The sequence below is a fragment of the Phascolarctos cinereus genome, unplaced genomic scaffold (genome assembly GCF_003287225.1).
Source record: "Phascolarctos cinereus isolate Bilbo 61053 unplaced genomic scaffold, phaCin_HiC Scaffold_9;HRSCAF=440, whole genome shotgun sequence".
Lineage (NCBI taxonomy): Eukaryota > Metazoa > Chordata > Mammalia > Diprotodontia > Phascolarctidae > Phascolarctos > Phascolarctos cinereus.
The window spans coordinates 19,254,849-19,266,956 of record NW_027556402.1 but is presented as its reverse complement, the minus strand read 5'-3'; the positions used below and the strand labels follow the sequence as shown (position 1 = coordinate 19,266,956).

The following is a 12,108-nucleotide window of genomic DNA, read 5'->3' as shown; positions in this document are numbered from 1 at the left end:
CTTCTCTGACCTCTCCAGTCCAGAGGCTCAGAATCTCTCCCCCTGCTTTGCTCTCCCTTTGATACAAATTACTTATAGCACAACCCAGTTTCCACACAACCAAAACAGGCTTACCAGTCACCCAACACTTTGTTCTGATTGTTTGATTCAATCAAAAAGTGTCACCTATTCTAGGCACAGAGCCAACATGGGATGGTTTCAACCCCACCTTGACATCAGGAAAAGCTTTCTGATGAGAGCTCTCTAAAAGTGTGATGGGCTGCTTAGAAATTTCTTTTCATTGCAGGTCTTCAGGCAAAGCCGGATGTCTACTTGATTGGATATTGTAGAAGGAATTCCTCTTCAGATATGGATTAGACTAAAGATGCTCTGAGGCCCCTTCCAAATCTGTGAGAAAGAAGGGGGGACAGGAAAAGGGGGGAGAAAGAGAAACAGAGACACAGAGACAGATACCCATATACCCAGCCACCCACCTACACACACACACACACACACACACACACACACACACATGCAGACAGAGAGAGAGGCAGAGGGAGACAGCAAGAGAGAGACTAGAGGCACACATACACAGAGGCAGAGAGACAGACAAAGAGAGAGAGATAGACAGACAGACAGAGACCAGAGGCACACACACACAGAGGCAGAGAGAGACAGAGAGAAAGAGGCAGAGAGAGAGAGAGACAGAGAGAAAGAGACAGATAGAGACAGAAAGAGACACAGAGAGAGACAGAGAGACAGAGACAGACAGAGACTGAGACAGAGACAGAGACAAAGATGGATAATAGGAGATTAGGGGGGACAGGATATGCTTCTGCAGGTTGGTCTTTGGGTAAAATTCCACTGGGGTAGGAGGAGACAGCATTCATGAAAGAGCCTCAAGAAGCGGGCACAGATCATTGGTGGGTAAGCTCATGAAAACGAATGTGCTGGGTATTGTTCACCTTGTATTTTGGCTTTCAGAGCAAGACAAATTCCTCTTGATTTTATTTTAAAATGGAGAAATATGAGAGCCTAGGTCTGCTTGGTGAGGGCAGCTACACAGCAGTGATGAAGTGTAGGAATAAAGACAATGGAAGGATAGTGGCCATTAAGAAGTTCCTGGAGAGTGAAGATAACAAAATAGTTAAAAAAATTGTCACCCGAGAAATCAAGCTATTGAAGGTCAGTGAACCTGTATTTGTTAGTGTAGAAATAGAGGCAAGAGATGTTTATTGATAAAATCCTAACTATTTTCTAGAAAAAGCTATTGTTGCAGCAGTAAGATTAAGTCATGTAAGTTTCAATTTAGCAGAAAACAGTAGTTTATCCCAATGCTGTGCATTAATATGAGGTAATTTGCTAAATTAACATTTTTTAAAAATTGTAAAACCCAAGCAGGAGGAGAAGTAAGATGGAACAGGCTTTGGGCAGACTGTAGAATTTGGGATGTTTAAGGATTTCGCTGGAGGAAAAGGATAGAGAAAATTTACAAATACGATATAGCCTGAACTTCTGGTAAATAAAAATTGTTGGTGTCATGTTTTAATCTATAGAAAAGGAAAACTATAGGAAATTTCTTGAGATTCTGGTGTTTGTTTATATTTTGTGTTCAAATAATAAAAATAAATTGTCAAAAAATTTAAAATATCTTTTGAAATGAATTTTGAAAGATATTTTTGTCTTGATAACTTGTATAATCTATCATGGGTAATAGTTCTTATGGGTAAAACTGGAAGAAGTCATATACGAGCTGGACTTTTAAAACCATTTCATTTTATTTTAAGTAAAAAATCAAAAGAAACAAGATTTCTAGATTAAAAGAAATCAAACATATTCTTCCCTAAGCGAGCCAGTTCCCAAGCTTTTTTTTAGACTGAATTCTTTTGGACATTGGATCAGCTTAGAATTCTTTTTCCCTGGACTCTGTGCCTCTTCCGTGTGGTCTTATGATGAACTTTCCAGGTTTATGTCAGTCCAATTTCTTTTTGGGAGAGAGGGGCGCAGGAGGTCAGAAGGAAATAAAACATTAAAATGGCTTGATTATGGGACTTCAAAGGGAAATGTGTTAATGATGATGGCAAATTAATTAGAAGCTTAAGATGGTTTGCCAGGAGAATAAGTCTCTTATTCTCCCCAAATCATAGGTAAGTATTTTTTGGCAAGGTTGACTTAATACTATTATTATGGAACCTCCTTCCCTAAAGGTTTTTTCCTACCTTAACTCATTTCAGTGTTTCATTGCCCTTATAAGAGAAAGTCCTCCTAATGTTTAATATGGCTGTGAGATGTGGTTAAACACTGACTAGATCAAAATAGAGTGTATGTGTTTGTGTTCAAATTTAAGATCTGTTCTAGTAACATGGTGGGCCCCTACTTTTGCATTCTGTCAAAAAACCACTCTTGACTGTTATTTGCCTGTGCAAAAGACCATAGTAAACTGTAATAAAATCTAAACCTTGATTAAAAAAGTTTTATTGATGCCAATTATTTCCTTTAAAACAGAAAAAAATAGTTAGGCAAAGCTAATTGACAGAAATAGACCCCCAGAGTAACCCCAGAGTGTGCACCATATGTCACTCATAGTCCTTTGCTTTTTGAGAGTAAGGAAGGATGTCTCTTTCATTAGCTGCCCTCAGGACCCCATATCGGCCATTGCATTTGGTCTGAATTCAGCCACGTTTTAGTGTTGTGTCCTTTCACAGTGTAGCAGAGATTGGTCTCTGGATTCTACTTTCTTTCTCCCTTTTCCCCTTTCTTTTTCTGCATTCCTTATATATGTTTTTTTCTTATGGCACAGTAATATTTCATTACATCTGTATGCCACAATATGGGCAGACTTTCCTCAGTTGGTGAGTCCCCATTTGCTTCCAGATAAACTTTTATTTTAAAACAACAAGAGGAGATGATTTTGGAGGAGAAATATGACCATTCATTTTAATTCCTTTTTTTTTTTTGATATTGTCAAGAAGCTAAGGTGCTTTCTATGTGACACTATGAGACAGAAGCATCACAGGGCTGTGGGAAAGTCATTGGTTCTGGACTCAGAGTCTGTCTCTGATGTTTATTACCTGTGTGGCCTTGAGTAAGTCACTTAAATCCTGGGCCCATTTCCTTGCCTTTAAAAAGAGCCAGTTGAGTGGTTGGGGAAGCTGAGTGGTGCAGTGGATATAGCACTGACCCTGGAGTCAGGACTACCTGACTTCAAATCCAACCTCAGACACATAACACTTACTCCGGGCAAGTCACTTAACCCCAATTGCCTCAGAAAAGAAAGAGAGAGCGAGAGAGAGCGAGAGAGAGAGCCAATTGGACTGGTTGGTTCCTGATCTCACTAGTGGTAGACAATTGGACAGAACCGATTTTTTAAAAGAGGGTTTGTTTTAAACTTTCCAGGCTTTGATGAAATGGCTTGACTTGTTAGCTTAGTCTCCTTTCTTCAGCCACCAAAGTACAAATAAGCAAGTCTGAAATCCTTCAAGGGAGGATTAAGATGAATCTTTCAAAGAAAAAGGGCATTTAGGACACTCCTAAATGGCAGAAATTCTATGCCAGGCAACAGTTACCATAATTGCTCACTAAATTTCACTCTTCTTCCCACCAGATAGTTTCTGTTTATGAGATCCCCTGGATATAGCAAGCAAGTTTTAAATCTGTGACTATCTCCAACAGTTTATATTAATTTATTTTTTTAGATTGTCCTCTAAGCAATTCAACTTGTTTGGAGCTGAATTGTTGGCAGCCAGGAAAGATGGATTTGGAGTCAGAAAACTTGAGTTAAAATACTGAGACTGTTCCCTGTGTGACCTTGAGACTCTTTCTGATATCTCCATTTCCTTCTGGGAACTTAGGAAACTCAAATAGATCAAGGGAGTTTAATATGAAGATCAGAATTTTTACATGAAATAGAAAAGGTAATTCTGGGCGGGGCTTTAACAAAGAAATAAACATAGATTATGAGGCAGATGCAATGAGTGCTCTCTTTGGATGATTTATAAAAGGAGTAATTGGGTATAGATGAGTCGGTGTGGTGTGTTGGCTAGAATGCTACACTTAGAAATGAAAAGGCCTGCCATTGAATTCAATCTCTGTGGGAATACTGAGGCTTGCTGTACCTGCCCCCCAAGACTGCTGTGGGGTTCATACCTTAAAGTGACATATCAATGTTACCTATTATTATTATTATTTTTTAATTAATTTATTTATTTCATTCACTTCCCTAAGCTTTTGAGTTTTAAATTTTCTCCCCTCCTTTCCTACCTCCGTCCCCAGGGCGGCATGTAATCTGATATAGCCTCTACATATACATTCCTATTAAACATATTTTCACATTAGTCATGTTGTAAAGAAGAATTAGAACAAATAGGAGGAACCATAAGAAAGAAGAAACAAAACAAAACAGAGGAGAAAAAAATAGCAAATAGAATGCTTCAATCCACATTCATACTCCATAGTTATTTCTCTGGATGTGGGTAGCTTTTTCCATTGTGAGACTTTTGGAGACCTATTGTTATTTTTGTAGATGGAGTTTTCTGATTTGTTGCTTTTCTGGTTTCTTTAGTTGTATGCCAATTCTTTGATCCTTTCTCTCTCTCTCTTTTTGTTGTTGATGAAAATATTTGTCAGTATAAAATTTCTCCTAAGGACTAATTTGACTGTATCTCCCAAATTTTGGCATGCTGGCTCATTTTTATCATTTTTTTGGATGAAATGATCAATTATTTCTGTGATTCGTACTAAGTTCAAATAATTTATTAAAATGTTCTCTAATGATGAGTTTTATAATATTATGGGCAATAAAGGATGTATTTAACATTTCTGCTTTTCTGAATTTGTTTATGAAGTTTTTATTGCCATTGCACGCACTCAACCAAGCCCAGCTGAGCAATAAGTATGTTCCTTTGGATTTCCATTTAGCCAGAGCTCTATCATATATAACTGGTCTAAAATTGTATCTAGGTCCTTCATTTTTTTCCCTTGTTTATCTTTTTGTTAGGTTTCTACAGTTTTGAAAGGGGTACATTGAAATTGCCTACTACATTTTGCTGTCAATTTCTTTTTCCAGTTTAACTTTTCCTTTAAGTACTTAGATGTTATGCCATAAACATGAGATAAGGATCTATCTTATTCGATTCAGCAAATACAACAAACATTTGTTAAACACCTATTGTGTGCCAGGCACTGTGCTGTGTTAGGGATACAAATAAGAAAAAGACAGTCCCTGCCCTCAATGAGTTTACAATCTAATGGGGAGAGATAGCTTACAAAGGAATCTGCAAAGCAAGGTGGGAGTGGGTGGGTGGGAAGGACACCAGGGGACACGTGGAGAGTGGATACCATGGGATAGGGATGTATCTCACATACATGAGATCATAGCATCATCGATTTCAAGTTGGAAGGAAGCTTTGAGATGATCTATTTGAGTTTCCTAAGTTCCCAGAAGGAAATGGAGATTCAGAAAGAGTCTCAAGGTCACACAGGGAACAGTCTCAGTATTTTGACTCAAGTTTTCTGACTCCAAATCCATCTTTCCTGGCTGCCAACAATTCAGCTCCAAACAAGTTGAATTGCTTAGAGGACAATCTAAAAAAATAAATTAATATAAATTGTTGGAGATAGTCACAGATTTAAAACTTGCTTGCTATATCCAGGGATCTCATAAATGGAAACTATCTGGTGGGGAAAAGAGTGAAATTTAGTGAGTAATTATGGTAACTGTTGCCTGGCACAGAATTTCTACCATTTAGGAGTGTCCTAAATGCCCTTTTTCTTTGAAAGAAAAAAAAATCACAGAATCTCTGAATTGGAAGGAGTTTCACAAGCCATGTAGTCAAGACTCATACCTGAATAAGAATTTCCTTTTGACAGCATCCTTTGATAAGTCAGTCAGTCAGTCAACCTTTGCTTGAAAATCCTAGTGGTAGTGGAGGTATGGGAGTGATGTGGTGTGATGAGAACACTCTTAAAGCCCATTTCATTTGGAGAGAGTTCCAGTTCTTACATTTCCCTTTTTTTTTTGTAAATATTATTTTATTTTTTTCCCAATTACATGTAAAGTTAGTTTTCAGCATTCATTTTTTAGTAAGATTTTGAGTTCCAAATATTTCTCCCTCCCTCCCCATCCCTCTCCCCAAGATGGCAAGCAATCTGATATAGGTTATACATATGCAATCATGTTAAACATATTTTCGCATTAATCATGTTGTGAAAGAAGGAACAGAAGAGAAAACCACAAAAAAAAGAGAGAAAATGGTATGCTTCAGTGTGCATTCAGACTCCATAGTTCTTTCTCTAGATGTGGATAACATTTTCCATTACGAGTCTTTTGGAATTGTCTTGGATCATTGTATTACTGAGAAGAGCTAAGTCTATCATAGTTGAACATTTCAGTGTTGCTGTTACTGTGTACCATGTTCTCCTGGTTCATCTCACTTCTCTCAGCATCAATTCACGAAAGTCTTTCCAGGTGTTTCTGAAATCAGCCTGCTCACCATTTCTTATAGCACAATAGTATTCTATTACATTCATATACCACAACTTGTTCAGCCATTCTCCAGTTGATGGGCATTCCCTTAATTTCCAATTCTTTGCCACCACAAAAAGAGCTATTATAAATATGTTTGTACATGTAGGTCCTTTTCCCTTTTTTATGATCTCTTTGAGATACAGACCTAGCAGTGGTATTACTGGATCAAAGGGTATGCCCAGCTTTATGGTTTTTGGGCATAGTTCCAAATTGTTTTCCAGAATGATTGGATCAGTTCACAACTCCACCAACAATGCATTAGTGTCCTAATTTTCCCACATCTTTTCCAAAATTTATAATTTTCTTTTTTTGTTTTGGTCATATTAACCAACCTGATAGGTGTGAGGTGGTACCTCTGAATTGTTTTCATTTGCATTTCTCTAATCAACAGTAATTTAGAGCATTTTTTTATATGACTATAGATAACTTTTATTTCTTCATCTGAAAACTTCCTGTTCATATCCTTTGACTATTTGTCAATTGGGGAATGATCTGTATTCTTTTAAATTTGACTCACTTCTCTATGTATTTGAGAAATGAAACATTGGCTGTAAAAATTGTTTCTCAGCTTTCTGTTTTCCTTCTAATCTTGGTGGCATTGTTTTTGCTTGTGCAAAAGCTTTTCAATTTAATGTGATCAAAATTATCCATTTTGCATTTCATACTGTTCTCTATCTCTTGTTTGGTCATAAATTCTTCCCTTCTCCATAGATCTGACAGGTAAACTATTCCTTGTCCCCTAATTTGCTTATGGTATCATCCTTTACGTCTAAATCATGTATCCATTTTGACCTTGTCTTTGGTATGTGGTGGCATTTTTCTTTCAAGCGAATCTAGACTACCTATATGTAACTTCATTCATTATTCTGTGTTTAGTCCCCTGAGGGGCCAGGAGAGGAAGAGTCAACCTCAGAATAAAATATTTGTGCTGGTTGATCATTAGCCTCAAAAATTCATTCATAAAAAAGAAAATCAAACTTTGTTGTCCTTTCTTGTCTCTCTTTAAAGGAATTAATTCTCTTAGTTTCAAAGTGAAATTACATTGTTGAATCAGAGTCACAGAACTGGAATTCCTGAGCCCTGAGGTCATCTATTCCCACCTGTCAAGAATCCCCCTTCTTAGGAGGAGGTGATGGAAGGAGGAAGAAAATTTGGAACTCAAAATTTTTTTTAAAAAATGAATGTTAAAATTTGTTTTTACATATAATTTAAAAAATAAAATACTATTAAAAAAAAGAATCGCCTTCCCTGACAACCATATCTTCTTCTCCAATGGAACCAGCTGCCCCAGGGGTAGCCCACTTCCAGCTGAGATGGCTCTGGTTACTGCCAAGGTTTTCCATATATTCAGCCTCTCTGTAGCTTCCCTGCCTCTGTCCTGTCTCTACCATTCATCAATATATAAGTAGAATAGTCTCTTCCACAAAAAGTTCCTTTATATACCTTTCCCTAATATTCTCTGAGATTAATATCATCAGTTCTTCATACATTCACACTTCCTGCTCCCCCCTTGTCTGAACGTTGTCCAGTTTATCTGTCCCTTTCCAAAAGCGTGGTGCCAAGAATTATCCCCATGCTCTAGATGTGGTTTGACCGGGCCAGAGTACAGTGACACAACAGCCTATGCCTGAGGGATCTGGAATGAGAGGGAAATCATTGGATACCTGGCTGTAGTACAATTGGAAAGACATAAGCTTTCTTGTGCAATACCCTTTTTGGATTTTCTTTACATGTCTATAGTTTGACCTTGTTTATGGAGAACTTATTCCTTTTTTAAAATTTAACAGCAATTGAGGCATGAGAATTTGGTGAATCTCCTGGAAGTGTATAATAAGAAGAAACGATGGTACCTGGTATTTGAATTTGTGGACCACACTTGATGACTTGGACCTCTTTCCAGATGGACTGGAGTACCAGAGAGTTCAAAAGCATTTGTTTCAGATTATTAAAGGAATCGAATTTTGTCATCATCATGATGTGAGTATTCAGTTTAAATGGGGCTGCATGGTAGGGAGGAAGGAGAACTAGATTTGACATTAGGGAACCTAGATTTGAACCCTATCTCTGCCACTTACTGTATGTGACCCTGAGCAATCAGTCACCCAACCAACAGATCAGCAAGTATTCCCTGAGTGTCTCCATATGCCAGGCTTTGTGCTCGTTAGGCACTTGGGATGCAAAGATAGAAGAATGGACCAACCCTTAGTCACAATGAGTTTAAATTCTAATGAGGGAGAAAAAGGATTTATATATTGTAATACATGTGTGTATAAAAGAAAATAATGTATTTATAATATAATATTAATATATTAAAATACATAACAATATAATATATAATATAATATACAGTAATAGTATATATAATAAATATAAAGCCAATAAATACAAATATATGTAAAATAGTGAATACAGGTAGTTTGGGAGGGAAGGCATTGTCTGTTGGAGGCTTAGGCACAAAATGGTGCCAGAATGGATGTCCAGTCTTTTCCCTCCCCCTCCCCCTCTCCCTCCCTCATGAAGAGATAGACATAACTGAACAACAAGAAAAATTAGTGCATACTTCTGGCCTTTTTTTGTTTTGCATTATTTCATAAATTTTTTCCCTATATTCCTCAAACTTGTGGATCTTAATTACGTTATAGTATGTCATTATGACAGTGCACTACCATTTATTTATCCATTCCGCTGTCGTGGGACATTTGGGTTTCCTCCAGGTGTTTTGTTTTGTTTTAAGTTACAAATAATGCTGCTGTGAACATTTTGGAACATATGACTCCTTTCATTAAAAAAAAAAAACCACACCACTCTCCATGTGTTTTGCCAACAATAGATGGAGTTAGGCTGTGTGTGAAGGTTTTACTATGAGCCGGCAGGTTACCCTGAAAAGATTCTGTATTCAAGTTCCCCAGAGAATGTGAATCTTTATGCCTTCAAGTCTGCCGGCCTTGAATTTTATTGTTTTACATTATTTTTGTCAATCTGGTGGTATCTCAGAGTTGTTTTAAGTTGCATCTCTCTGATTGTTGCATGGGTTGAATGTTTTTTCAAGTGATTATTAACAACCTACATTTCCTCTTTTGAAAATTGTTAACATCCTTTGGCCATTTACCTTTTATGTGGAAGTTACCTGTACAAATTCATATTTTAGATAAAACTTTTTTTATGTTATGTTTGCACAAATATTTTTCTCTAAACTTTTGCCTTCACAATTTTCTCTCAATTCTTCATATTTGTTGTTTCTTACAACAATAACATTGAGTTATGTTCACATATCACCATTTGTTCAGCCATTCCACAGTTGGTGGATACCCACTTTTCTTCCAAGTGTTTATTTTTTTATTTCATAGGCAGAGAGAACTCCTTCTTAGTGAAGAAACTCCTCTACCAGATCTATTTACGGCATGCTTTACAACATGGAGAGATGACTGAGGCAGAAATGTTAAGTGACTTATGGCTCAGCCTTACCTAGCTAGTATGTCAGAGTCAGGACTGGAACCCAACTCTTCTGCCTCCAAGGTCGGCTTTATTTTACCTTTCTCCCACTGCTTTCCTTTCACCAAAAGTGCTCCTAGGAATATTTTTGCACCTGTGCATTTTTCTCTGTTTTTTTTTAACCTACTTTAAAACCAAAGTTGGTAGCCTTAGGCAGAGTGCTTCTCACAATATATCATGGATTCGATTTTAACTCTTTTCAAATGATCCTCAGATCTATTGATCCAGCCCTAAGTTCTCTTCTGCCCTTCTGACCTAGCCTTGTTTTTTCCAGCTGCCCATTGGACATCTTGGATTGGATGCCTCACAAACATCTTAAACTTACTGTGTCTAAAATGGCGCTCAGCTTTCTTTTCGAATTTTCCCTTTTCTGCACTTCCCTATTGCTGTAAAGGGCCAAACACCCAGGTTTGAAACATCAGTATTATCTTCCCTAGGTATCCTTTTCAAGTCCTCACTCTCAATCATTCAGTCAGTTAGCATTTTTGTTTGTTTGTTTTTAGGCAGTTGGGGTGAAGTGACTTGCCCAGGGTCACACAGCTAGTAAGTGTCAAGTGTTTGGTCTGAGGCCGAATTTAAACTCAGGTCCTCCTGACTTCAGGGCCGGTGTTCTATCCACTCCGCCACCTCGCTGCCCCGTTCAGCTAGCATTTTTAAAGCACTTACTATGTGCCAGCCACTGTGCAAAGTCTTGGAAATACAAACAGAAGCAGAAAGACAGTCCCTGGCCTCAGGGAGCTTACCTTCTAATGGGGGAAGACACCAGAGAAAAGGAAGATGAAAAGTGGGAGAGAGGAAAGAAGAAAGTACCAGGCACAGTGTGGTGAAAGTTCCGTGGGAAGTACGGCCTGGAAAGGAGTTGTTGTTGTTCAACACTATTGGCCTGGGTCTCCTCCCAAAAGGGGGTAATGAGAACAGCCAGCCAATCCGCAGCAGAGGGTACTTCCAGTGTGAGAAGTCATCTGGAGGTGGAGGCAGTTCCCAGGTGACGAAGGTTCTATGAGCAGGGTGGACAAAGCCCTGTAGCGAGTCAGGAGCGTGGCCTAGAGAGCAGTGAAGGCACTCATGTGCCCCTGTATCACTGGTGGCCAAGTCCTGTCACTTACACCGTGTCTCATTTACACACTCTTTTTTCCCCCGTGACAGCTACCGTCCTGGTGCAGATCCTCATCCCATGTCTGGACTTTTGGAGTAGCCTTCTGGCTGGGTTTCCCTCCCCTAGGTCTCTCCCCATCCAGTGCACTCTCCATTGAGTTGCCAAAGGGATTGTCCTCCAGCCACAAACTCCAGTAGCCCCCTATCACCTCCAAGATCAAACATAAATTCTTGTTTGGCTTTTATAGCCTTTTATAATCTGGCCCCTTCCTGCCTTTCCGTTCTGCTCCCAAGTACCTTATGCAGCGTGTTCTTTTTGCTAGCTGTCCCTCCTTCCCATTTACCCTGCGTATTGTGTATTTATACAGTTATTTTCATGTTGTCTCCCTCTTTAGAATGTGAGCTCTTTGTGGACAGGGACCGTTTTTTTGCCTTTCTTTGTATGTGCTTAGCACAATTCTTGGCACATCGTAAGCACTTAATAAATCCTTGTTGACTTTACTTGACTTAGGAAGGACTGATTTCTCATTTAGGCTATTGCTACTCTAAAAAAAAAGGAATAAAAAGTACTTATATATATTTTTTTGTTCTCAACATAATATTTAACCTGGGTCACCACAGAATTGGGCCATATATGCATGTATGTATTTATGTTATTTTTCATCCCAACCTATTTTCTCTTTGTGTTTTTTCCCTTGGAGAGCTCATCTACTCAGGCGGATTTAGCTGTCATTTCCATTCAGATGTCTCCCAAATCTGTCTTTCTCACTTACTCCTTTTCTGAGATTCAGTCCCATATTTCCAGATGTTTACCAACATTTCTATTTGCATATCTTAAACTCAAGATATCTATAGACTTTCCTTCCCTGCACCCCACCCCCACCTCCAGGCATTTTCTTTCCTTTCTCAATGAATTTAGTACCTGGCTCATCATCTTTCTTTTTCATCTCCTGCCCTCATACTAGGGGATTTCAACATACCTTCTTAAATACCCTAAGACTCTAGGTCCTCTGTCT

At 38.3% G+C, this 12,108-nt stretch overlaps 1 protein-coding gene across 1 annotated transcript in view; it reads left to right on the top strand.

Annotated features, from left to right (window-relative positions):
- The first annotated feature begins 950 nt into the window (after positions 1–950).
- The window catches only part of CDKL2 (cyclin dependent kinase like 2), a 45,997-nt gene continuing 34,839 nt past the window's right edge, over positions 951–12,108 (top strand). The window contains 3 exon segments of the mRNA XM_020988465.2: positions 951–1,164; positions 8,293–8,381; positions 8,383–8,482. Coding sequence (XP_020844124.1) covers positions 997–1,164; positions 8,293–8,381; positions 8,383–8,482 — 357 coding nt within the window. The 5' untranslated portion in view covers positions 951–996.